Consider the following 27,999-nt stretch of genomic DNA (forward strand, 5'->3'; position numbering starts at 1 on the left):
GTGTCACTTCAGCAAATTATGATTGATAGTGCACAAATGTGTATCAATAATATCTAGTTCTTATGTCTTCACTTCTGACAAATATGTCATATTTCATATTGCATGTTGAATGTCAGTTAATAATGTCTACGATGTAGCTTTAAAACGTCATCAGTATTTTGCTCTTTCACCAGTGGATAAAAAGTCAAGTGTCCTACCAGGACATCAGAGTCTTCTGACCCCTTTACCCCCTCTTTTTTTTGCAGCTTTATGCTTAACTGTCTGAGCCCGGACCTGTCGTGCGCGACAGAAAATGCGTCATGTTATAAAAGTTCTCATAACATTTTATCAGTTTATGGAACAACTTACGATTTGTTTTGACGGGAAGCTAACATTTGCGCCATTGCAGGCAGGGCTTCCGTGCGACCGTGGCCCCTTCAGAAGATTTGTAGTGCGGCCTGGATCTTCAGTGTCTTTTCGGATACTTTGTACAACATGTCCACGGTGATAAATCCAACATTGAATGACTTTTATGGTAATTTTTATCCCGTTTTTCAAGACGTAAAAGGCTCCTCTTGTTGTTAGCCGACTTCTAGCCGTCCATTTTAAATGCACTTGACCAATCAGAGGCTTTGTTGCAGAATTGTAGCAATCAGACACTGTGTTAAAAACAAAGATTTTACACCGAAAACAGGACCTCTCACTCCTCCTGTTTACTCCTACTACTACCACTGACACTCCTCTGTGTCACTGCAGACAGGAACTGCTTTGCAGAAGGGCACAGGTGACTTTTTGGGTTGAAAAGTCAAAGGACTTGAAATATACATAACTTTTGATTTGCATGAGTAAGATTTTTTTTGCAATTGTTTTATCTTATAGCCAAGGCTTCAAAGAGCAGCTTTCAAGAGGGAAACATCTTCATCATTGTTGTTTGGTGTGTCATTATAATGAATGTCTGTGAGATTAAATTTCCGTTTTGTTTTTTGTTTTTCTATTTATACATTCATGTGATATAACTGTAGCATACATATTCTGAGCCTAAGTTGTCCTGAAAAAAAAAAAGATGTATATAAATTGACTGTACATTACTTGGTTGAGGTTTAACAAGCATTACTACACGAGGTGATGCGGCAGACCAAAAATAGGAAAAAATGGCTAATGGGTTCAGAGGGTTAAAACATATTTGCAAAAGATTTGTAAAGCACTCTTTGTGCTTGGTTGACTTTGCCACTGGCAACAGCCTTCAATAAGGCCCATCAATCAAAAACATTTCATAACAAATACTAAGGTCTTTTTCTCTTTAGTCTCTTCTCTTTCATTTAGGCAGCGACTCCACACAGGTCACAAACAACCGTCCTCTGTCTGCTTCTGGGATATCTCTGAAGGCACTGATAAGGTAGATAGCCATAACAAACAGCCAGTGTCTGCCGCAGACACTCAGCTCAGGCGCCTCTGTTGTAAGGTGTAAGCTTTTTGTCACACGAGTTGAATTTGTAACCACACATCACAACAGCCACAAAGTTTGTGCAAACCGTTAACTGGAGACTCATTCCCCGCTGATTGACAGGCGGCAGGTATGCACATATTCCTTGGAAATAATTGGGGCAATTAAAAAGTGCGTTTGCAGTGTAATTGAATTTTATGATTTGGAGAAATGGCTGCATTAAGTGTGAATAGCTAGTATGTTCAGTAAATAGGGATGATGCACCACACATGATGTGCTCACACATTTTATAGACAAAGCAAAAGGCAAATATAAAATTATGAAACGACCCAAACACTCCTTATGTCTTCAATTTACGCATTTCATGATCCAATAATCCGCTGCTTTGAAGAAAACTTGCACAGACCATAAGTGAATCCAAACACAAGGTTTTATCCTGTCACAATCACATTTTATTTAGCCTGTACAGACACTCATTTCTCCCTGCAGAGACAAACTCATGATCTTGCAATGAAAAAGGCATCGGGCTCAGTAAAGTGTAGCCTCTGTTAGAGGATATTGCATTTCCCCTCCCAGCAGCGGAGGAGAGAGATTTCCTTCCCGTTCCTGCAGAACACAAGAGATTGAAATATATTATAACACATGCTGTCATGTGCTGCTGATACATTTCAGGCCACACATCAAAGTGTGGTTTGAATTTTGAGCATGTGTAATGTGCTCTGACTAGACTTGCTGCAGGCATCTTCATGCTTCATGGTACTGTTCAAATAGATGCTGCTGGCAGAGCCACACAGCTTCCTGTCACATACATTGCACAGGCGGACAATAAAGACATGAGGTAATGAAGCCTGTCTCATTTATCTACCCTCTCTTAAATCAAGAATGTCAAATGTGAGACATGTAATGATAAATGGATGTCGGGAATGAGACAACTCACCGGCAAAGCAGATCAGCGTCAGAGCTGAACTGCCAAACGGAGTCAAGATCCCCTCCACATTGCGATGTGCTGCCTTTCGTAGTTTGAGTCTCGGGCTCTCGTGAGACTGATATTGAGTTTCGCAGCTACATTCACTGTGAGTATCAGTGGAGCTGAATATTAAAGCCAGTGTGTGTAGAATTGAACTTTTTTCCCCAAAGGCAACAAGGCTCCTTCACAAATTCTCCTTCTGAATGAGGTTTAAGTTTCTTAGCTATTTGCTCACTCACCCCCCCGCCAAAACAAAACCTGTTACGAAACATTGTCTCTGTCATGTCGAGGTCTTGTGAAAGAAGAGCATCAACTTTATCTAAGAGCGTTTGTCCTTGTAACTCATCCAGTTAAACATGTTTCCAGCTGTAATGACGCTCGAGATTGACCTTTTTTCATCACTGTAACCTCATCCCTGGAAACTAGTCACACTGGCTCGTCTTTTACTTATTTACAAAATATTAATCGTCCGTCAATTTCTCTTGGAAAGTGCAACATGACTATGTCTCCATGATGCATGAAGACATAGTAAGGACACGTTAGCCTAATTAGCGTAAGGACACGTTAGCCTTCAATTTAAAAAAAATCATGGGAATTATTTAGTATTTCTGAGTAACCTTTTTGTATTAAAGGCACAAGAAGAAGGGTCTTCCCCACGCCTGACTTAAAGCATGAATAGCCGAGGAGAGACATTCAAAAGTTAGTCTTTCCATGTAGGTAGTTGACTGCTACAGATGATTCATTTGCTTAAAGATGAATGAAGGCCATAATCAGTGAACAGGGGCGCTCTTAATAAAGCTAATCAAAGCACTCTTACTGTGAAAGCTATAACAATATCACAATAAAATTCAGGAACTTCAACTTCAGGCAATATCACATGCATTTTTGTTTTTGGCGACATGATGAATGTATTGTAAGTCGAACGTTTACTCTTATTTCAGTAATATTTATTGTGCATGTGCTTGATTCTGTTCACCAGCTGATCTCTGTCTGTGTCTGTTTGTGTTCAGTGGGTTTACTAGAGTCAACTGGCAGATCCAAAAGTGGGTCAATGAATGAATTCTGCACCACAAAGGACCATTTTAACATCAAGGTGATTTTTTCTAATTCAATATTACTATAAACATGTCGATTAATACAAAGCAACGTTAAACCACAACAATTATGGTTCATTTTTTTCATGGTACACTGACTGGCGGCTCAGTCTGAAAACATTGCTTGTGCGAGAAAACGACATGAATCCTCACTAGTAATATTCCGGATATTTGTGTAAGCATCATCCACACAGAACCAAAACAACATTCTCATCTTCTTCCTCTGTGGCTGTGTGTCATGTGGTCAGGAGTGGGACACAGCTCCGGCCCCATTCTCGTGAACACGATATCTCAGTGAGGGAATTTCTTCAAGTTTTGGCACAAATGTTCACCTGGATTCAAGGATAAACTGATTAGGATTTTGGTTGTCAAAAGTCATGGTCCCTGTGACCCAAAAGGTCATCATTGGCATCCTAATGTTCTGCAAATACACATTTCTGGCCGTCGTCCAATATCACGTAATTCAGGAACAGAATGGGAGATTGTGATTATTTTTCCCTTCAGCCATGGTTGGCCGAGTCATACGACCACAAGGCAGTGCTCCGAGCTCTCAGAGATGCTCTTTGGAACAAATAAGTACACTGAGGGCTTTTTGGACCCCGTTAAGTCGTATTTACCCCTCTCGCTCTCATACACAAAACGCTCAGTCTTTGGGTGTGGCACATGTTTTTCCACTGAAATAAAAACAACACTGTACGTCTGGAGCTGGTAGCAAAGAATTGAATTTTGACGAACAGCTCCGATGTTATAAATTCCATACAATAATTAAACAGTTGAGTCAAAAATTTTGCTCCACAATCACTTCTTGACAATTGTTTCTTCAATCACCACATCAAGCCAATGATGCCAGGATCACACCCTCATTATCAATTATAGTTTTAATGTTTTTAATGCCACCTCATGAGTTTCAGGCTACCACCTCACTTTGAAGTGTTTGCATGGTTTTATTAACATTAAATCTGACTGTGTTTACAACAGATGTCGGAAAATGGATTTTGGTGTATAGGTTAGTGGTTGAACAGTCGTCAACAATATACACATGCGTGCAGCTGTGGCAAAGGAAACAAAATTACACCTTATTATTGTGAATATAGATCTTTACAGATTATGATTGAGGAACACAGAGAGGTTTCGGGGTGTCATATCTTTGGGTTCTGGGATTGTTGCTGGGACATTTGAAGACCCCCGGGGTTCTGAATGCTGTGGTGAATAGTGAATCGTATGTTTTTACCAATCATAATAACGAAAAGATGACTTTGTAGATTCGTCAATAATCAACAAAATGATTTGTAAAGTCAAGAAAATAACTTGAAACTGAGACTACTCCAGCTGGCTCATTTTAAAAACTGCTGTTTTTAGAAATGATAGATTATTTCATTTAGATTCTGCAGTTCTTCTTTGTCAGTAATTGACAGCCTGTGGTTTATGATTTCTAAACCTTTATGCGAGACCAGTTATGCACAATTTATTATTAGTCGTAAAATATTAACCAGTTGTTCTTGTATATGTGTTTCACTCCGCTGGACACATGAAGGCGCCATTTCTGTGCGCATGGAAAAGCTCGTCAGGTCAGTTCACAGTGAGACTGAAGCAAGTTATTAATGGGAGCTGTTGTAAGTCGTAAAAATGAAATAAGGTAGGCTGCACTCTCCGTGCCAGGACTCTTCCACTACTCCACATCCAGTCGGATCTCAGGGTTGGCATTTAGTGGTGCAGAGAGAGAGGCGGCTCGGGGCGCAGCGATTGGACTATTTATACTTACGGAACCATTTATTATCATATATCGGACTGATAGAAGGCTATAGATAGTATCGTTTCTATTAATGTCCTCTAAGAGCTGCAAGGGGGCTCTCCTTTACTCCGTGAATGCGCTTCGCACCCTCGCATTTCCATTACGCACAGGAGAGCGCTGGCACATAGCTCCTGGACGAGCCCTCTCCTGGCAGATATGGAGCAGCTCCACGCAACAGGACCAGACGGAGGACAGCGGTGAAACACGAGCCCCCGGCCTCTTTCATCACCTCACAAATCCCCCCCCCCCCCCTCAATTTCCCCTGCATGCGTAAAGTGTGTTGCTGTTCAAATGATCAGCTGTCTGGCGATTCGCGTCCTGCTCCACATGCGGAGGAGTGTGTGAGTGTGTGTGTTTTCGTCCCTGAAGAAGTTCCAACACTTCCTCCATTACATAGTCATTTTTTGCACTGTGAAGATTCTCTTTTGAACTGACCTCTGGGGTTCAGCCCCCTCAGCATGGCCGCGGCGCCCTGAGGGGCGATGGATTTGGAGGTGACGGATGCGAACGGGTCGAACTGCTCGTCGAGGAACGAGAGCGACCGCGGACGGAGCGCCCCTTCCAGCGGAGTGTCCTCTGCGCTGGCCAGCGTGCTGATCTTCACCATCGTGGTGGACATCCTGGGCAACATCCTCGTCATCCTGTCCGTGTGCAGGAACAAGAAGCTCAGGAATGCAGGTGAGGCGTGAGGGAACGACCCAAGTGTTGAATGTGAAACGATGTTTGTTTGGAGACAAGATTGGAGGGGAAAAAAAGGATTTAATCGTCAAGATGTAGGCACTGTGTGAAGTATGCCCATGTTGTAGGAGCAAGACGCAAAGCCACGGTTGTTATTTCCTCAAAATGATTTGTTTTTATACCAGAATAATCAGACAACAGGCTAATCTGTATTCATTGAACCAAAATAAATGGAGGAAATGTTTGTTTCAATGAACCCACAGTGGGGATGTCCTGCTCTCCCCTCTCCATTCATAACTCAAACTTATGTAATGTAACGTGGCGTGTGACCTCTGTTTGGCAAATCGGACTGCCATCTCAAGTGAGCCCCCGGTCCCAGTGTGATGGGGTCTCCACGGCCTTCACATCTCTTCATAAAGAACAACAGCCCCCCCGCCCCCCCCAATCTGGCTTCACCCTTGGTCTCCTCATCACAGATAAATCCCACTCCTCCTTATATCAGGACCTGCTGTGCCGTGAGCTGCCGAGGAGAGAGACGCTGTTATAGCTTCAATGTGCAGGTTCTTATGTCAGACACACACGACCTCATGCGTTTGTTGCGCTGCACATTTGAAGGACTCTGACATCAGTGAGAAGTTGAAGAAGATATTAATAAAGGTCACTTTAACACCAATTTCCTTTCTGCACAGTAGTTTTTCTTGTGGCAAGAAGAAGACATATGACATAGTCCGGAGAGCCGAGTTTTTCCCGTGTCTTTTATTCATATTTAATTTCAGCCTTTCCTTACACTTTACCTGAAAAAAATGGTAATTGCTTACCAACTTAAAAAATACTTAAATTAGTAGCACGATTGAATTAAGTTTGTTCAACCAAAGTTTTCAGTTGCCTTAACTTTTCAACTTCGTAACTGATTTAATCCATTCGTGTGTGACTAATCAAGGTCATTTTTCCAAGTTGGTAAGAAATTTTCTTTCTCCCAGTGTAGTTACATCAAAATCTGCAGAGGAAAACGTCCCTGTGTCTATCAGGGTTTCATTTCCCCTCTCGTAGCTAATGCAACATCAATCACTCTCCAACAATGATATCAGCTTTTTGAAATAGCTTCCAAACAACGTCAAGTTTTGTGTGAAAATGATTCCATGAATATATGAAAATGAGTTCATGTAACTTTCCATAAAAGAAAGTTGTGGAAATCATAAGTGATGAAGCTCACCTCTGCTCTGTGCTTTGCTGCTACAGCCACATTTGTTGGCGTACTTTTAAAAAATGTCAGCAAGCTATAAATTCTAATGAAGTCGATTCAATAAATGTTTGAAGCTCTTTATTTTATCAAAACTAAAACCAGCAGCAAACATACTGCAGCACAAACATACATAGTCTGACTTCAAGGTTTAAAATGCCTCTTTCATTAATTAATGCTTGAGTGACTTGCAGGAATTTTTACGGCTGTGAAAAAAAGAAAAATTTTATAGGGAGGGTGTTGCACTTTAAATTTTTTATGTTAAATAAAAATAAAAAAGATCCATAAAGTTCAACTCCCCTTTCCCACCATGACAATTTTTAGCCCCTAAACAAATGCAGTCATCAGCCATATCCTTTGCTGCGAATTAAGTCTGTTGGTGTCTGCTTCTTTCCATAAAAACTGATAATATCTTGATACCAAAAAACTGTTTTGGGGGAAAAAAAACAAATGTAGTGACACAAGAAAAAGAAGAATGGGTCATGGAAACATAAACTGGAGCCCTTGCAGGGTTTTGGACTTAAAAGGTGGAAAACTTTATGCATATCTCATTCTCCAGTCACAAGAATCATTTAAATATCAGACTTTGATTTTACGATCAAACCTCATGATGCTGCTTTCCACAAGGGACAGAGCCGCACACTGAGATGTGTTGTTTCCGATTGGCAGAGAACAGAAGATGAGCTCCACAAACTGTGAACGCAAACATCATGGAGATGAAGCAGCGTCACACCCAACGGCTCTTGGGTTAAAAAACTAAAGTCAGGAAACCAAGGCAATGGACTACACTCGGTGATCACAACATGATGCCAATGAGAACATGCAGCATCAGACAGCGGGATTAGGTCAGCAAGTGTTTGGAGACAAAAAAGAGCTTTTAATTCCAATTTGAAATAGATTACATAACTCATCCAACGTGCGCCTGTGTACACTAGCCAAGAGCAGTTTGGCAAGAAATTTAGGAGCCAGAATAATAATTCGATTATATGGTTTGCAGAAATGACACAGTCCACTGGTCTCGAACAAGAGGCTCGGGGTAAACGGCCTGTTCAAAAGTCTTCCTCACGCTGGCAGACTATAGACACTGCACTGATGGGAGACGTCCTGTCACCGTCCTCCTGCTCTAATTGGACTGACTGGCACATCCAGTCACACGAGAGTCCCGACCAGCGTTGTGTTTTCCCGTCCGTCAGTAGGAAATATGAAACTCCACCAGAGGCTTGGGGCCTCTTCTCCAATCTCATGCTGTCTCATTTCTTTATTTTATTTATTTCTTTATTTTTGTGTGTGCTTAAGGAACCATACTCGTTACTCCCGTTAGCCTATCAACAATCTCCTCTTTGTTCTTAACAAGCTATTTATAGGTTTGGCTCACTTTGTATGAATGTTTAATTGTACAGAGTTTCCGAGGAGGAAATCATGCAAAGAGCTGTAGAACACAGCTGTAGGAAATGTGGTGACAGTACACCGTAGTTTCTCTGATAGATGGCTGTTTTCTTAAGGGGTGACAGGTGTAGTATAATACAACAAAAGCCTCTGGGCCGACAAAAGCCATGATTTATGACTTACAGTAGGTAAACACTATGCTCACCCTTACATAAATATATTTTTTTGGGACTATGGTGTGTCAGACAGACTTCCATGGGGGGGGGGGGCGGAGAATCCCATCTCCTCTCTCTGTCACACACTATTCTGACTGCTGATTTGCTCCCTCACACACAGCAGCGAGACCTTTCCGCTCCGCTTCCCTTCAACGCACACTGCCTCACATAGCCCACCTCTGAAAGGAAACATGCGTGTGCACACATTTGGGAGATGCTGGTAAATCCGAGTGACAATATATTCGCGCTCCAATTTCTTCATTTCATTTTTCTTTTCGAGAATTGGCGAACCATATGTTCCAGTTTCTCTCCTGTTTTGCAGACGCAATAGGATCTATCCAGTGAACCTTCGCAGGGAAGAGCGTGGCACTATTGGACTGCCAATGGGGTGTTAACTCCACAGTTTCCCACTGGGGTTAACCAAACTAAAAATACACTCTCAAAATGCACTTTTGAGAGTGTATTTTCAAAGGGGGGCAGAGAAATAATAGGATGAAGGGAAGCAGATGGAAGGGAAAATTAAATAACGAGCCCATGTGTATGCATGCGTGTGTGTGTGTGTGTGTGTGTGTGTGTGTGTGTGTGTGTGCAGTTTGCACCTCCGATGTTAGTAACTGTGTGTGTGTGTGTGTGTGTGTGTGTGTGTGTGTGTGTGTGTGTGGTGGGGGGGGAGGGGTTTGGCGATGGGCGAGAATTTTGTTGCATTGCATCTCTCTACAGTCATGAATAAAACCTCGAAACTGCAGTGTCCAGACGGGGGGTTAATTGAGTCAGTGGACTTGTGAGTCAAAGCAGAAACCAACTTAAATTGACAGCACACGTCCACGGGGAATATCACTTAGCACACTACATTAAACATGTCTTCTTTTCCCCACCACAGAACAGTGGATGACATTTAGCTTGTGGTAAGTGTGGAAGTATAGGATATTAATCAGATTGGGATTATCTGGCTTCCTCACACCTGGACAACGTAAAAAAAAAACCTTATCTCATGTTCACATTACATCCAATCGCTCCTTCCACTGCAGGAGGCTTTTGTGACGAAGTTTGCGTCATCCACGGATGTTTTCTGCAATTGCGTCTCGCTGCAGACGTGTTCTGATGGTCTGATTTGTGTCAGGGCCAGTGAGTCTTATATTCTCAGACATTGGGGGGTCTGATTGTTGGACGTTCTACGATGATGACGATGATGTTTTTGGCCGGGCTCACAGGAGGATGCATCACCGAAAGGCAGCCCGTGTCAGTTTAATGTTAAACTTCTTGAAAAAAGAAAATGTCTCTGCCCTCTTGAACACGGGTTCATGAAGTAGTCACTACTAATTCATCAGCGGCGATGCCTTTGCCGAAAGGTTATTCTTGCTTATTTATGATAACATGACTGACTAAGTCAAATGTAATCTCATTTAGGGTATGCACTTGTAGTAATAAGCATTGCACCGCAGACATTCCTCTGGATTCAAGCGTTGCCAGTCCTCCTACTCGTTTTTTTATGAATTCATTTTTCCTTCAAAGGTGTATAAATATAACAGCTTGAACCGAAGCGCGGTGTTCCAGGTTTCCAGTATGAGCGGTGGGACGGAGATGGTGGGTTTGACAGGAGGAACATAAGCCCTCGAGATTCACACGAGCAACATGTCTTATTGAAAATTGACTCAGGCAGCAGGCCTTCATTTTTTATTTTTGGTCTTTGTTTATCTCACTTGCATCTTTGTGGAACATATTCTTGCCCCACCACGATTCCCCTTTTGTTTTCCAACATTGTTCTTTTTACTATTCGATAACCAGCAGGAATGAGAACATGTGCTATGAATATGCCTTCACGAAGGTTTCATATTGTGGAAGGGAGGATGAGAGGCAGTTCCTGTATAACTTTTTTTTTTTTTCGAACTGTCATGGTGTGTGCTGAAGGATTCAGGTGACAAATATGAAGAAGATGAATATTTCTCTGCTGTCTGGGTTCTGATTTGCGTTTCATCTGCCAAAAAATGTTGCATGTGACAGACAAAGTTGGGGAAGGAGATGCTCAGCTCTCAGGAGGATACCCAAAAGGTAAGAATCAGTAGATTTTGAAGCAGCATTTCACTTGGTTGAAAGCTTTGTGTGAGAATACTGAAAGTTCAGTACACATTTTGTAAAAAATCTGCGAGTATTTCCTCACCGTCCGCTTTTGTGTGTACCCCGAAAAAAATCTGGGTTTTCAGCGCAGCCCAGGCTCTGTACATTGAAAACAAAACAATGGTGCGGACCGCACCGCACTACCTGCGAGTGCAGTTGGTAAACATCGAGATCTTAATAGACGTGCTAGCAGGTGGCGCTGCAACTCCGTGGCCAAGTGGTTAGGGCGTCGAACTCCCATACCGGAGGTCACAGGTTCGCGACCCGGCCAGAGCAGTAAAATCACAACCACAAGGAGAGAGAAACGCTCTCTCCAAAATCAATATCTGCCCCTTTAACTGTGTCACAGGAGTTAAAGGCTGTTCGTCCCAGTGGCCTGTAACCAATTAGCATCCAGGTTAAACTCTATTCAACTCACACCCGATAATAACAGTTATTATCGAGTGGTCAGTGGGACACCAAAACAATCATCGTTCCGAGTGCTGCGAGTTTGGGCGTGATGAGCTCCGGCTTCGGCCAAGTTGGTTCATTGAACGGTGAGAGGTAATGGTTCGTCCAGTGTTTTAATAACGCATGCCAGCAAAACAAAGGCTGTCATCTGGCTGCTTAACAGCAATCCTCCCAGCGGTGTTTTAGCGCTTACCTCATCCTCTTGACGATAAGGAGCAGGGACGGTTCAGCCAGCGACAGCTGTGAGGCTGGAGCATGCTCCGTCCAGCCGGCGCACATGATAACACCGAGCCACATGATGTCAGCGAGGAATCAAACCTCTGCACTATGACAAATGCACACAGCGAAGACTGGGAACATCACAAATTCAATCTGACAGATTTGCCCAGTGAACTGACTGGAGGATGGAGAGCAAATACTTATTTTTTTAATCTCATCAGGCTGTTTTGGTAACGTGACAGTTGAATGTTTGTGAACACCTGTGCCAGGCCTGTGGAAAAATGTGAAAATGTGAATTTCTTTTTCAAGAGTTAGGGAGATAGAAATAAAATGACAGAGTGTTTGACGCGCTCTTTCCTATTTTCTGTACCTCGTTGACTGAATCAAGCCTGGTGAGTAGTAAAATTAGACTGGTCGCTAAACAACATACTGTAGCTGTGTTGTCCCCCGGGTGGGCAGGGGATTATAACCAGGCTTTCAACGCTGAGGATTGATGTCCAACATGTGTTTTTAATCCACTCCCCATCATATCTGCCAATCAACGCTGTTTTTTCAGCCGTTGTCGGGGTGAGAGAGAGCCTCCCGCCTTCACATCTCAACTTCAGAAGGCAGTTTATGTTACATTCACCCTGGAAACACCCCCAGCGACTCACACAACATGTTGTTAAAATGCGACACATTATATATAATCCTTTACGTATTCTTTTTCAAAAAGAAGGGTATGTTTAAATTTGTATTCTAGCCAGTGATGTAATGGTGCAAGAGAGACCTGCTGTAAGCTGGTCCAGACCAGCACTGGGTTATCATATTTTAAGATTTATATTATGTAGCTTAAATCAGCTTAATTCTACTTACTGTCATGTTTTGTCGCTAAACAAAACTGTAATGGCTGCAAATTCTCTCATCATCATAAACCTTTGAATATAGCTTACACACACACACACACACACACACACACACACACACACACACACACACACACACACACACACACACACACACACACACACACACACACACACACACACACACACACACACACACACACACACACACACACACACACACCCCCACTAGTCTTCTGAAAACTCTGGAGCTAATGCTTCTTTTGCGAAACAGCAATTAGATTGCATTATTGCTTGAATGTATGCTCTTCTTATCTATCTCCTCATCCGACACAGTATTGCAATTTGATTTATTGTTTTTTTCTCCCCCATCCTGAGCAGCTGCACTGTAACAATATCAGACGTCACCTTGAATGATTCATGTTTTCTGAGGAGAACCAGTGTCACACTAGCATCAGCTCAGACCCCAGGAGGACAGGAAGTTGTTTGGATGTAATCGGACGGCTGAAATTACCCATGTCCTGGTTTTCATGTGCTTAAACTCGGTATGTTGTCATGGGAAACGGAATGTTAAAACAATAACCACTTGATTTCAACATATTATTGGAATGGACTGACCCCCGGGAAAAGATTATTCTCTCATTACTCTGTTGATTCCTTGAGGAAATATATAGTAAGTTTGTAGTGAAACACATTTTTAGTGGAGAGCCATGCTGCTGCTCTGTGAAAATATTCAACTGAAAACCATATTTGCAAACCTTATGGTGGTGCTAAAAGAAAAATTAGAAGGTCACCAAACACACTGGATATCTGTGCCACATTACATGGTAGATACAGTAGGTAATACATGAGATAGTTCAGTCTGGACCCAAGTGGTGGATTGACAGACCAACGGGCAGAGCCACACCACTAGTATGGTAAAAAAAAAAAAGGTTGGTATTAAAAAAGCTTCCAGTGAGGGTTTTGGATACAGAGGACTGTGCGGCAATAAAACATTGATAAGTGCAGTGGAGTGTACAACTGAGGCCAACAAAGGGGCAGAGGGCACAGCGAGCTGCTCTTTTATGACGGACTCACAGTTATACCTCCGGTGTCCCAGTTTATTTCAAGGAATTTTACCTGTAGCGGAGAGTGAAAAAGGGAGAGCTGTGTGCTTTAATCATGCACCAGTCTGGCTCATTTGTTGTCTGGACCTCTTCTGTCTCTCCAGGCAACATCTTCTTGGTGAGTTTGTCCGTAGCAGACCTGGTGGTGGCCTTGTACCCCTACCCTCTGGTGCTGACGGCCATCTTCCACAATGACTGGACCATGGGTGACCTGCACTGCCAGGCCAGCGGCTTCATCATGGGCCTCAGCGTCATCGGCTCCATCTTCAACATCACGGCGATCGCCATCAACCGCTACTGCTACATCTGCCACAGCCTCCACTACGACCGTTTGTTCAGCCTGAGGAACACGTGCTGCTACCTGGGCCTCACCTGGCTGCTCACCGCCCTCGCCACAGTACCAAACTTCTTTGTCGGCTCGCTGCAGTACGATCCCCGCATCTACTCCTGCACCTTCGCCCAGACGGTCAGCTCGTACTACACCATCTCTGTGGTGATTATCCACTTTCTGATCCCGCTGCTGGTGGTGTCTTACTGCTACATGAGGATTTGGGTGCTGGTGATTCAAGTGAAACATCGGGTGAAACGGGAGCAAAGCACCAAACTGAAACCAAGTGATGTGAGGAACTTCCTGACTATGTTTATAGTGTTTGTGTTGTTTGCAGTGTGCTGGGCGCCACTGAACCTCATAGGCCTGGCCGTGGCCATAAACCCCGCGAAAGTGGCGCCCCACATTCCTGAGTGGCTCTTTGTCACAAGCTATTTTATGGCATATTTCAACAGCTGCCTCAACGCCATCATATACGGACTCCTAAACCAAAACTTCCGCAAAGAGTACAAGACGATCCTCCTCGCTCTTTGCATCCCGCGCTTGCTCCTCGTGGAGACCTCCAGGTGTGCCACGGAGGGACTGAAGAGCAAGCCCTCGCCGGCTGTAACCAACAACAATGTAGCGGAGATGAATGTATGAACAACTGTTTCACTGGTAAGCTCAAGATTACGTTGTTATCTGGAGCCTCGCCGTGGATGCGTGCCATGATTTACCAAGTGCCTTTTACACAAGATGTGTATCACGAGATAAACCACGTTTGGAGAGGACACTGCTGACACTACACTGCTGTTCCCTCATGTTGAGAGGAAAACCATTCACTTTATCACCGGTGCATTGTGATGCCTTGTGAACAACGCCCCTGCTCTCTACTTAAAGATAGACGAACAACAACGACATTAAAGAAAAATAAAAAGCCCCCTCAAAACCTTTCAGTATTCACTGAGAAACCATTTGGAGCACATAGCATTTTGCCTATTTTTGGATGAGAGTCTTCAAGTCACATCCCGGCATGTTGTTGGTCACATGCCTATTGAGTAGGCCTTTATTATCAGCAGAGTGAAAATGAAATAAAAAATGTATTATCCATTGCCACTGTGTCTTTGCGCTTTTAAATGCAACATTAATGATGAGAAAATCTGAACACTTGTTGTTTCCCCCACTCAATCATATCCTTAATCTAATTTACATTTAACGGAAGCTCTTATTTTATTCAATTCTCATTTTAACGCCATTTTTTAGATATCAGTGATTGAGACTATTAAAGCCGGGGTGGGTGACAATTCAGAAAGGCATTTTCTAGCTACAGTCTGAGCTCTGGTGAAATTTTGATCTAATATTTGATTCCGTGTGCGATTCCGTGTGTGTGACTATCTCCGGCTCATCCTTCACTTCGAGTATCGGCTGTAATAAAACGTCGGTATGTCCTTTCACCCGCAGGCTCGTCTTCTGAGCAGTGTTGCATTCACAAAACACACTGGGAAGATTATGGAAACTTTTTGCAAAGCCACATTGGAGAAACATGAAACTAGAGCGAAAGCTACAATTTCAGACGAGGCTTTGTGTGTTAAAAAACTGAATTCTCTCTTACATTTCATACAATTCTTCCGGTAAACAAAACTTTCTTTTAACTGATAAAACTTCGAAGGCCCCTGGGGCCCCTCGGAACCTGGAGGAGTTAGGAATTTGAGAATTTAAAAAGGGGGGAGAGCAGATGATAAACAGAACCAGGTTTCTTGTTTATTAAATGCCTGGGGGACATGATATGCATCAGGAGCCAGAGATGTAATTTCCTGATAGTGCAAGTGTGCCCGAGCACATGTCACCCTAGCCGTGATGAGCTCTGACAGCCTCCCAGCGTAACTTCCACCCAGCAAACAAACTGTGAGCGGTTCATCTTGGAGCACCTCACAGGGAGGCTCCGAGATGTCAGTGTGACACATTCTTGATACGATGCACTGTCGCTGGAATATTAAAGACATATTCACATAGCCAATGTCTATAATTTAGCAATATTTCAGCATATTCCACATTTACTTTCTCATCTGCTTTTTCCGTATACTGCTGCAGCCAAAGTTTGCCTGTTGTGTGACTGAACTAAAAACCTCTGTGGATGATTCGAGACACAGCAGCAGGAGCCTGAATCCACGGCGGACACGTGTCAGGAGTCAGACAGGTGCCGTCAAGTTCCAGAGCTGCAAAATGCCACAAAGCCGTTCCAGTCCGCTTGCAGTCTTACAAGTCTGTGTCTCTGATGTGGAGGAAAGAAACAGCCCACATGCCAGTGCAAGGTCAGCCACAGATGAGTGGCTAAAGGGGCTCGGGGGAAGATGACAGTGTCGGCTCTACCACACCAAAGAGTCACAGACTAATGGCAGGGTCATCCCTCTGTTTCGCCCTGCTCTAAACCTTACACTCTCCGTTCTCTCCCTTTCTTGCTCTTTGTACGCGTGTTCATTTATCCTGCTCTCTCCCAACGCGTACAAAGAACGGCTTTATATTTTGGAAATGTGGGGGATTTTTGGTGGGGTTTTTTTTGCTTTCTTGTGGAGTGTAAGATGAAAAGATCAATACCACTGCCTTATCTGCCCGTTAAGTATGAATCTACAGTCTGTTCATTTCACCTAGAAAAAAATACATTGGCAGAGAGGCCACCAGTATTTTTGCACTAATTTATTTGCAAATTATTTCAGGTTTGTTTAATATATACATAAAAAACAGACAAATTGTTGATCTACCAAGAAATAGTCCAACTCCCATTGAAAATCCACAACTTGTCATTTTTAGCACTTGAGTTTTTTTATAATTAGCATTTATTGTTGAGAATTTATTGATTTATTTTTCTATCTTGAGAGACAGTGAGGCCATGCTGTTTATACCTGCTCCAAATAAAAGGTCTACCACTGTTGGGTGACTAGTGGCATGTGTGTTCCAAGAAATCTATCTATAATTGGCATTTTTACACTGGATAAAAAAGACAAAAAGACGACGGCACAACTCATGCAATTCAGTTGATAAATCAAAAGTACAATCCAGAGTCCAGGGTGAATAGTTGAAATGACTGGTCTATCCCCCCACACTGTCTATTTTCTTATGGTTATGTTCAAGGACAGCACGATCTATCCATGCTTGATCCATCATAAGTCATGACTTCATTTGTGATGTTCTGTCACACTGTGAGTTACATTCTCTTTCGAAGAAGGGGTTTCTCTGTAACATCAGCTTCCTTTTGCTTTTGCTTTGGCTACTTTGTGTCTCAGGTAAAGCTTTCTGCAGCCAGGCCACATCATAAATCCCTATGTATTGTCATGTAGGGGATCGACGAATTTAATATCATAATTGAAATTGCTTTGAGGTCAGAAATCAGATATAACCTTGTCTAATCTTTGATGAATATATGTGCAGTGTTCTGTGCAGCATCCACTTGATGTCTGTGAGTGTTTACTGCTGGACCAAGGACAAGGGGAGCAAGGCGTAGACTGAAAACTGCCCGAGGACATGATGCTCTTCTCCCTCCACAGACGTGTGCTTATTTTCTCCTCTTCCTCAGTGGTATTCGAGCAGGAGAGGCCCTCTAGGAAACAAATTCTCATTTGTGGGAGATAAAGGTTATTTCCACTACAGCGGAATCCCGTAAAAAACGTGATTAACACAAAAAGGATGAGCAATGAGGCGTTACGTGGCACAACGGTAGCATGCCATGATGGTTTTTTCACCCACTCGATGAAGCCAGATGTAACCCTTTTCTTTGCACAGAGGAATTTCTACAGCCCTTGCACATCATTGCATTTTATAGCAGTGGGGTCTCACTGTGGGTCTGCTGCCACAATAGAAAGTCTCCTAATGGATTTGTGCATTGGGTTTAGCACTCCCTGTGTTCCCATGCATATGATTAGTTCCTACGTGTCCCGATGGGCTCCGGGTCACAATACTATTGGGACGTTTTGGGTGTTGTGGGTCCAAGGAAGACAACGAGGGAAGGAAATGGCGATGATAGTGACTTTTTGTGTTGGATTTCTGGAATTTATTTTTTAGACTTAATCATATTCAGCAGAGGGGACTATGCGAATTAATCTGTAAATGTAAAAAAAAAAATTCTACTCGACCAAATGATTATTAACTTATTAGACTATTAGTTTTGGAAGATGTAAGCTGATCAATATAAATTACGCCATTGCAAGTAAAAGACCTACATTCACAATCTTACTTAAGCAGAAAAAGTATACAATCAGATAAGTATTGGCCTCTAAGACCATAGCTCATTTATTTCATTGCCACATTTACTATACTGATGCAACAAAGCTTTTGAGGCTGGTCGAGGTCACTTCACAGTTCAGCAGTCCCCATTGGCGACAAGCCCCCTCCGGTGGGTCACAAGATAAATGCGAGTAGTCGTGAGATGATTAATAGGGAAGGAAGAAGGAAATAAAAGTTCTGCTGCACAAATTTGCACAAATCTAATCTTTGCTCTTTTTTTATAGTGAATAATTTCAGTTAACTGGGCTTAAAACATTTACTTAAATGTAACCATTTGAGAAGTTTAAAGGGGAAACTCACACTTTGGTAGAAGTGCTAACAACTCAGAGATTCAGAGATTCAGAGATACATGCCTCTATGCCACAAGCCAAAAAGGTAAAATCACAGATTTGACACATTGGGAAATTGACTTATTTGCTTTCCTGCAATGAGTAAGATGAAAAGATGGATTCCACTCGATGCTACTAATTGTAAAGCGAGTGCCAGCAGCTGGCTAACTTAGCTTAGCCTATGGACAGCTCGCCATGGGCTCTGTCCAAAGTGAACAATCTTTTGCCGTCCAGCATCTCCAAAGCTCAATAACTAACTCTTTTTCATTTAACATATGTTTGTTGATAAATGTAAAGAAAATTTAACTTCAAAGAAGCTCTAGCTGTTAAATGCAGTGGAGTAAATGGAGTACAATATTTGCCTCTGAAATGTTGCTAATGATGATATTTTGAAATGTGTAGAGACTCCGGTGGGTCACAAGATAAATGCGAGTAGTCGTGAGATGATTAATAGGGAAGGAAGAAGGAAATAAAAGTTCTGCTGCACAAATTTGCACAAATCTAATCTTTGCTCTTTTTTTATAGTGAATAATTTCAGTTAACTGGGCTTAAAACATTTACTTAAATGTAACCATTTGAGAAGTTTAAAGGGGAAACTCACACTTTGGTAGAAGTGCTAACAACTCAGAGATTCAGAGATTCAGAGATACATGCCTCTATGCCACAAGCCAAAAAGGTAAAATCACAGATTTGACACATTGGGAAATTGACTTATTTGCTTTCCTGCAATGAGTAAGATGAAAAGATGGATTCCACTCGATGCTACTAATTGTAAAGCGAGTGCCAGCAGCTGGCTAACTTAGCTTAGCCTATGGACAGCTCGCCATGGGCTCTGTCCAAAGTGAACAATCTTTTGCCGTCCAGCATCTCCAAAGCTCAATAACTAACTCTTTTTCATTTAACATATGTTTGTTGATAAATGTAAAGAAAATTTAACTTCAAAGAAGCTCTAGCTGTTAAATGCAGTGGAGTAAATGGAGTACAATATTTGCCTCTGAAATGTTGCTAATGATGATATTTTGAAATGTGTAGAGAAGCATACAGTGGAAATATTCAAGGATGTGTACGTCAAAGTTGTACACAAGAACTATTGCTTTCACCTGTGCATGGTACTGAGAGGAAACTGCCCATCAGCCCATGAACTTGCTGACATGAGTTAATGCAGAAAGCGATCCCCTCACCATTGGCAGCAGTTGTACATGTGGTGAATAACAGCACAAAGAATACCCTGGAACTATTTTTAACACTGTTATTATGCTTTCTCTCATTACAAATGGAAACTTCATTTGCAGTAATAGTCCCCCTGTTGCGACACTAAAAATATTTCCTGAAGGACACCGTGTCGCGCGGTCAAAACAACAGGTGTAGCGTGTGCGGTGCCTCGTGTTTGACACAGAGCACATGTGACACGTGGAATGCGAAAGGCATAGCCAAGGGAGTCCAGACAGGGAGAGCCATGGGAAATACTCCTAGAAGGTCAGAGGTCGAGATCCATGAGGAAGGACAGCCTAGTATTGAATCAAGTATCAAGACCCCTTGACCAGATATACATACTGCTATTCCATTGAGAACATGGCTTTTGTAGAACTTCTATTTATGAACCGGTTGTTTTATGAAAATTCATTATCCCACCATAACGGGGTGAGCATGTACGGCCAGTGCCTGCGTACTCTGTGGTTTGTGGTCCTTTCCCAGAGCTCACAGCAATAACTCAACTTATTATTTTTTAGTTTTGCATCTGTGTTCCAGAGAAAATACAACTCCGTGAATTGGGACGATGCAATGTTGTTCTGAATTGATTACTGATGACCTGTTTATTGATAAAGGTCATTGTTTACTTTGTAAGTATTGCTAGCTCTGATTATTGACTTCAGATATTTTGCTGTACTATTAGAAATAAAGGGTATATATTTATGAAATTCTAAGATATTAAGAGCTTACACCCCAGTATCATCTATGATAATGATGTGAGGATAAAGTTTTTAGAATTTAACTGATACACGTCTTGCTGGAAGTAGAGGAGAGTTTAACGGACAAGGTATGAAAAACACTTTTCCATGCTTCCTTTGCATAGTGCTTCCCTTAACAAAACAATAACTGCAGAACATAATTGTGAAAAATTGCCCTCACTGTTCCAACAGATCTGAGGATAATATGATTCTCCGTGACAATCCTCCGCATCTACAGCGTCAGCGTCATGTTCGTGGCCTTTTGGAGGTTAACTCCTTGTGATCAGAATTGCCACAGCAAGCAAAAATGATTATTCTGAACACACATCAGCCGATTGCTCGTAGTGGTTCTGTCCGGTCCCTCTGAGTGTCTTCTCAGATGAAATGTGTTTTGGGGAACCTGCTGAGCGTGGGACCCGTGAGAACAAAGCCAACTGGAGCAGAAAGTGCCACTCCTTGACACTCGGCCAGGGAGACTTCAACCAGGAACACAGCCGGTGCACTGACACTAAATGCATATACTTGGCACGAAACTGACTAAATGGCTTTCTGTTACATCTGCAATTAAACAAGAAATATTCTACAGTGTTTTATACATTATTCAGGAACGTGGGTGAACAAAAGCACATTATACATGTGCATAGTGCATGAAGACGCACAAGTTATGTCATATTTTTACCCCACCAAAGATGCATTGTTAAGAGTGCAACAAATGATCCTTGAATAATGCATTTACACATTGACTTCTGTATTTGCAGCCTGATTATGGGAAAGGAAAGGAAAAGACAGTGGTGTCAGCATATGAGTGGAAGTCTGTGTAAGGAAACATCCAGTTCAGACGTGAAGAATTTGTTTTCTTCTTCTGGTTCTGACCTTCAGCATCTTCAATGTGAAATAAAATAATGGACGCCACATTAATGTACCAAGCGTCAGCTTTCATTTGAGAATGTTTATATCAATATTGAAAGAACTGTGGGGGAGAAGAAAATATATCCCCAGACAAAATATATGCAATGTTTTGCGGAAAATCATTTTCCTCTTCACCCTAAGATTCTCTACGGTTGCTTTGGTCGGATATGTTTCTGATCTTTGTCGTGCCAAATGATCACGTCATCTGAATCGGAGCACACAGGAACACTGTCAGCAGTGAAAGCATCAAAAAAACGCCAGTTCCATTGGCAGAAATATAAATGACCAAGTCATAACAGAAGCAGCACCATCTTTGCTTTTATTTTTACAAGGGGTTTTCATCTGGTGGTGAATCCTCGGAGGTTACGGTCATGAAGTCTTTTCTTGATTGTTGACAAGGAAACGTAGATACCTACTTCCTGGAAAACATTTTCTGCGCAGTCATAAAGCTTTTTTTTCAACAAGACTTGTACTTCTCCTTGATCTACTAGGCTTTTTGCCATTTTCAGGTTTTCCAGTGTGCATCACACTATTTTATAATTAACACTGCATCCTAGGCAACTTGGAAGTCAAGGTTTTGCAACCTCTTACTAGAAAAAGCACAACGGAACGCCATTTAAAGTCAAAACGTTCCTACTCGATCCAGCGACTTCATGGAAAAGCTCGTCTGACATCACACAACAATGGCGGTACCCCTGGAGGTATACACTCTAAATTGTAAAACATCAATTAATATGCAACATTGAGTATATTCGTCTGTATTTTAAAGAAACAAATGATTTGTGAAGCCTAAATACAATAGATAAATTTAAAAAGCTAATGTTAGGTTATAAGCAAACTTCAACACAATCCTGTGACTTCAGTATCACCACCAGGGTTGGCCCTTGTCATATATGCAAAGAATGCCAGAATTTCATTTAACATGGCTGCTCAATATTATCAACAAAAACAGCCTTTCAATTACACCAATAAACATACTGCACCCCCTGAACTGTCAGTCAGTTGACACTGCACAGTGCTGCACACTGACAGTGGGGGATAAGGGGCACTCACTACCAGTGTTGCAAAATTGTGGAACACCAAACTTCTTGGCATTATAGTAGACAGTATATTATCCTGGCCTCAACATATTGATAAGGCGGTAATTAAAATGGGCAGAGATCTCTCTGGTCTAAGGAGACATTTGAATTTTTAACCTAAAAATGTAACGGGAAACAATTGTCTTATCTCAACTGGACTTTGTTCAAAGGTTTGGTCAAGTAATGTCCTGTCACATAAAAAAAAATTGCAAATTGCTCAGAAAAAGGCAGCACTCTGTTTACTATGATGCTCAACCAGATCTAACGTGAACATAATGCATAACTGCCTATCCTGGTTAAGTGTTAGTAGAGTAGATTAACTGCCTCACTGATGAACTTTACTAGAAATATTTCAGTGACTAAATTACCAAGGCTATTGTGTCAATATTTTAGTTTCAGTTCTGATGAACATGATTGTAACACAATGGCATGCCAAGGAAGGCAGATTCACACTGCCTAAGGTGAAAACTAACAGAGCGAAGAGTACAGTAGTATACTGAGCCATGAGTAAATGGAACACCAAACCTGGACAGATCATTCAAGTAAGTTACAAAAATCGATTCAGAATATGAATTAAAAAACATCTCCTAGCTGAGCAGTTCTCTGCATTTGCTAATATTGAATGGATGCTGCCACTCCAATCAAAATATACAATCTCATTAGGTTTTTTTTTTCTTTATGTTTATGTTTGGTCTGCCCATCAATGATTCTTGTCATGTTTAACTATGTGTTATCTCTAATGTGAATAATTTAAAATAGGTCCTGAGTGGTGTTGAATTTTGAATGTTGTTGTGGTTTTGTTTTTACATTGTTATTTAGGATCTGATCATTTATGATACAATTGTACAGCTTGGTGGGAAATTCCACAAAGAGAGAACATACACATTACTTGAGTGTTCATCATTTGTCCAATTCATTACTGAAGTAAACTCAACGCGTGTACTTCATAGATTGTTGTACTTCCTCTAAAAATACAAGTTGATTTCCGCAACGCCCTGGTCTCGCGAGACTATACCTCGTCATGTGACGGTCCCGTGACTCCATGCGGAAGAGGGGATTTCAACAGTGATAACCACAACACAGACAGGGCTAATCGCTGACATAAACTCACCCTGGTTTTTATATTCGTGTCTTCATCCAGCCCACTATCAGCCCAGCAATGGACGGATCTTCAGACGCCGCCGCGGGACCGCCGCCGTACTTAAGAGGGTAAGGAAGCGACCGGTCACTTTGCACGGAGCAGCTAGCATTAGCCTAGCCTAGCGCAGCAGCTCCCTCTCTGCGTGCGGAGTACCGCCGTGAAGTTAGTTTTAAGTTGGATATTCGACGGATATTCACCCCGGTCCCGGCCGCGACTTCTTACCCGGTGTCGGCTGCAGGAGGACGGTCAGCTCGCCCCCCAGAGCCCCGCGCTAAATCGCTGGAAGCTTATTTAGGGACCGTCAATAAATTACTGTTTGATTGACACAATAGCAGTGGTTTGACATGCTGATTCAAAAATATTTGTGAAGATAATGCGAAAAAAAACAAAGAACTGAACGGATTCCACGCAGCACATGTATATTTAATTGTATTTGTGTATATTTTTTTTTACATAAATATATTGATATAAAAAATGTCATCTGACCCAGTGACTCCAAACCAGTGTCAAATTGTAGTATTGGACTGGACTCAGAAGACACAGCTTTGACTGTATTTGAGTGCTGTCTCTATTTTATATGAATATTAATATGGAAAAATTATGATTTTCTTTCAATAGCTTCCATGCCACCCCCCCCCCCCCCCCCCCCACCCCGCTCGCTGCTTGATGTCGAACATGTGCCAAAGTCTTACAAAAGAGGTTTCGTTTAATGTGGTGTCGTCCTGCGCCACAAAGCTACCCACCGCCATGGGACGTCCCCACGTCACTAGTGGGCATGTCGGGGTCCCGTCGCTGCGGTCGCACCTCGGCTGACTTGTGAACTTTTTTGCAGAAACGAAAACTCGATGGTTTCCGCCCTCAAGACACTGCTGTTCTTCACCATCATGATGGTCACGTTACCCATCGGACTGTACTTCGCGTCAAAGGCCTACATCTTTGAGGGTAAGTGGTTGTAACACTACCATGTCTGTGTTCTCACTTTGGTGTTTACTTCTGTTCCCCTGATGATTCAGTTGGCAGGAGGCTGCCGCCACAGACGGAACCTCCTCACCTTCTTTCAAGTCCCCTCTTTGTTCCACATCAAAGTTTTGCATCATAACCAGATCCGGACTGATATTTAAGAACAATATTAATACCCATACAGTGCAGAAAATCTAATTAGCTCTGCAAATAATTATCAATGCTGACCATTTCCCGTTTGATTCGATCGACCATGTGGTTTGTAGAATGCTACAAAGTTGTGCAAAAATATTTTCCCACAGTGCTTGTTGACATGATGTCTCCATTTTGTCCCAATAACAGTAAACCCCCCCCCCCAAAGATACTGAGTTCAGAGTGACCTAAAACAGGAGGTCATCACAGAATGCTTAAGCCTAACAATCCACTCAAAGTATTATTGATTATCTGAATATCTGCTGATTACTTTTCTATCAACTGAAATGCTGTTCCAATATATTTGCTGATATTTGACTTTTAAACATTATCTTATGAAAAAGAAACTCGTTGATGCTTCAGTTGTAGAAAGACTCAGCAATGACTACAGCCCAACCTGTATATCCGTTGACTGATAATATGGGCGGAGATGAAACCTTTTTATTTTACAGAATGTTCAATGCAGAAAAGATGTGCATTCATGTTTGTATTTGTATTTTTGTTCATAATCATTTATGATAAAGTTTATGGTTGAACTGAAAAATATGTGTCGAAAAATCTACTGCTTGATATCAGCATTGGCCCCCAAAGATCCGTGTCGGTTGGACCCTAGTGATGAGAGAAAAGGGCGGAACTACCCAGAAACCGACATTAGGAAGTTAAATTAATTCAGGTACCGATATATTTAGATTATTAAAACGTTATTTGGCAATGATCCCTTTGATATCATTATCAAACTCTTTCGACAAAGAATGGTAACTGAGGCATAATATTTTGCAATATAACCATAAACTGTATTATAGATGACTATAAATAAAAAGAAAACACAAATAAAACCAAATATATTACACTTGAATTAAGAAGACAAACATGTTTTTGTAACGTCAAATATAAACACAAATGCAATTTTTTCTTTCTGTAAAATAAAAGTTTGCATCCCGGCGCTTATCGGCAAACATAATCGCAGATACATAAATGTCTGTGAAACAAAACTGTATCCTCTCATGGGGTCAAAGGTGGAACTGCAGGTATTGATTTATCGGCAACTATTTTTATAATAAAAAACAATCTCATGTTTTGTAACACTTGCTGGTTCCAGCGTCTTCTATCTATCATATCATATAAGATGGTGGATTTAATATCTTTGGTTGGTCACTGGACTGCTGGTCGGACAAAAGGAGACAATTTCACTTGGGATGTGGGAAATAATTTGTCTATTTTTTTTTACGTTTTATAGACAAAACAACTAATCGATTATAATTGACAAAATAATGAGAAGGCTAATCTATGATAAAAATAAAACTATTGTTGTAGTCACTTGTTACTCATGATGTGATTGAGGTTTTAAATCTGTGTCATTGAAAGTTGTTGGTTTGTCACATTGACGGTGATCTTTCCACACTGTAGCGCGGCTGCCAATCGTCACCTCGTCTTCTCCTTTCCCCAGGTTCCATGAAGATGTCGAGCTCCGACAGCTACTTCTATGCAGCCATTGTCGCTGTGCTCGCCGTGCATGTCGTTCTGGCTTTGTTTGTTTACGTGGCCTGGAACGAAGGCACACCTAAAGGGAAGGGCAAACACGATTAAGGCACGTCCTTATGAGCCGGAGGAGACGGATAGACGTGGAAATTCAGAGCCCGGCCCCCCCTCCAGCACCATGGGCTCCAGCAGTAAACATGACGACATCTACCAAGCTGACAGTTCTGGGATCTGGTTTGATCTTAGGCTTTAACCCCAAGGTTAATCTGCTGTGTATTCCCTGGCATGGGGGAGTGAAGGCAGTCGGTGTGTGTGTAGTCTTTGTTTTGTTTTTATTTTCCCACCAGCCTCAGCAGGCCTGCTTTTTGACTTTTTTTGTTTCATGAAAATGTTACTTTTGTTGAAAGAGGGCAGCCCATAATTTTTAAAGAGGTTTTCTTATAAGCTGCCATTTGGCTTAGTGCTGTAAAGAGTTTGGCACGTAGGGAAACATCTTGGGATTTTGATGATGCACGCACACACACACACACACACACACACACACACACACACACACACACACACACACACACACACACACACACACACACACACACACACACACAGAGTATGTACTTGTAATGTGTATGTTTGAGGGATTTGTTTCCAAAATACTCCACCCCATCCATTCTGTGAGAATCTGTGCTACTGAATAAATCATTCTGTCCTCGAATTTCAGTTCTGATCTGCATCCATTTAAAGATGATTCTTATCCCAATATAAACCCATAATGTGCTTAACTTGAATGCCGTATTTTGGAACAAACTCCTCATGACGTCTTGTCCTTAAAATAATCTGATTCATCCGTTTGTCCTTGTAAAAGTTTTTTTTTCTTCCGCTTTTAATGTTTGTACTGTGGTGAAATTTTATTTTGGAACTTTTGAAATAGGGAATTGATGCAAGATCGAACTGTATTTAAATGAATGTTTTGAATTGAAGGTGTGTAATGAGCTTGATGATGTAAATGTCAATGAAGTCAGTGTGATTCAGATGAAGATTTGCTCAAATAAACTTGAAAAACAAATTGTTTTTTTTTGTCGTCGTCCCCCCGCCACATATTTTCAGAGGCTTCTCGCCTTTTTTCATTAGAAAATATGCAAATGTCCTTTTTCTTCTGAGACATTGAACATGTTTTTTCTTTTCTACTCATGTACACTATAGAAATACAACATGGAATAATATTCATCTGGAACAAACAAAATAACACAATTAATAAGTTCCACATAAAGATTTCCCATCTTTGTTTGAATTGAAGTAATTTATATGAGATAGAATGTCATCGGCTTATAGATTCTATTCAATTAGATTTATTGGAGAAATGCTAAAAATCAGTTGAGGTCAATGTGTGGTCATTTATTCACTTGGACACGTTTGTCAGTGAATAGATTTTATTCAGTCAAATTCAATTTAGAGCTTATTAAAAACTAGCTACGTGCATATAAGGGGGACGATTACAATTATTTAATTCATGAGCAGAATGCACATGAAGGTATTTTAATTTGTTTTATATTGTGTGTGTGTGTGGGGGGGCGGGGGGGGGGGGGGGTCACACTCTAATGGCTTGTCCTGAGTTTAACCCCCTGGCCTGAAAAACCATGTAGTGTAAAGAATCAGTCTGGTCGCCACAACAATATGAGCTTTCTCTCGAGCCTGCTGAGGAGACGGTCTGTGAGACGCATCCCTGTCTCCTGCAGGGGATCTCTGCTTTCACATGCTGGCAGCAAACAGTCGGCCTGTGCACACGAGAACTGACAGATGCTCGGCCACAATGACCATTTCTGCCTGACAAAACCAGGTCAGTGGCCCA

General features: G+C 41.8%; 2 protein-coding genes and 1 long non-coding RNA gene across 6 annotated transcripts in view; 2 read left to right on the forward strand and 1 right to left on the reverse strand.

The window, feature by feature from the left end:
- LOC118319587 overlaps window positions 1-504 on the reverse strand; it is a 28,572-nt gene extending 28,068 nt beyond the window's left edge. For all 4 annotated transcript variants that reach the window (XR_004796043.2, XR_007031461.1, XR_004796045.2 and 1 more), the window contains exon 1: window positions 349-504. This is a non-coding gene — a long non-coding RNA (uncharacterized LOC118319587). The remainder of the gene's footprint in view (window positions 1-348) is intronic.
- A 4,503-nt stretch (window positions 505-5,007) lies between these two features.
- Window positions 5,008-14,758, forward strand: mtnr1c (melatonin receptor 1C). The gene is made up of 2 exons (XM_035650466.2): window positions 5,008-5,954; window positions 13,635-14,758. The coding sequence occupies exons 1-2, from the start codon at window positions 5,759-5,761 to the stop codon at window positions 14,498-14,500; spliced, it is 1,062 nt and encodes a 353-aa protein (XP_035506359.2). The 5' UTR covers window positions 5,008-5,758; the 3' UTR covers window positions 14,501-14,758.
- An 8,639-nt stretch (window positions 14,759-23,397) lies between these two features.
- On the forward strand, window positions 23,398-27,216 carry vma21 (vacuolar ATPase assembly factor VMA21). The gene is made up of 3 exons (XM_035650469.2): window positions 23,398-23,590; window positions 24,355-24,464; window positions 26,122-27,216. Exons 1-3 carry the CDS (start codon window positions 23,541-23,543, stop codon window positions 26,259-26,261), a joined length of 300 nt encoding a protein of 99 aa, XP_035506362.1. The 5' UTR covers window positions 23,398-23,540; the 3' UTR covers window positions 26,262-27,216.
- The last annotated feature ends 783 nt before the right edge of the window (window positions 27,217-27,999 follow it).

The sequence above is a fragment of the Scophthalmus maximus genome, chromosome 9, assembly GCF_022379125.1.
Source record: "Scophthalmus maximus strain ysfricsl-2021 chromosome 9, ASM2237912v1, whole genome shotgun sequence".
Taxonomy (NCBI): Eukaryota; Metazoa; Chordata; class Actinopteri; order Pleuronectiformes; family Scophthalmidae; genus Scophthalmus; species Scophthalmus maximus.

Excerpts from the sequence above, each read along its gene's own strand:
- mtnr1c (XM_035650466.2), top strand. The coding sequence starts at position 5,759 with ATGGATTTGGAGGTGACGGATGCGAACGGGTCGAACTGCTCGTCGAGG. Across the intron at positions 5,955-13,634 it reads CAAGAAGCTCAGGAATGCAG|GCAACATCTTCTTGGTGAGT; the intron begins GTGAGGCGTGAG and ends CTGTCTCTCCAG.
- vma21 (XM_035650469.2), top strand. The coding sequence starts at position 23,541 with ATGGACGGATCTTCAGACGCCGCCGCGGGACCGCCGCCGTACTTAAGA. Across the intron at positions 23,591-24,354 it reads CCGCCGCCGTACTTAAGAGG|AAACGAAAACTCGATGGTTT; the intron begins GTAAGGAAGCGA and ends ACTTTTTTGCAG. Across the intron at positions 24,465-26,121 it reads AAAGGCCTACATCTTTGAGG|GTTCCATGAAGATGTCGAGC; the intron begins GTAAGTGGTTGT and ends TCCTTTCCCCAG.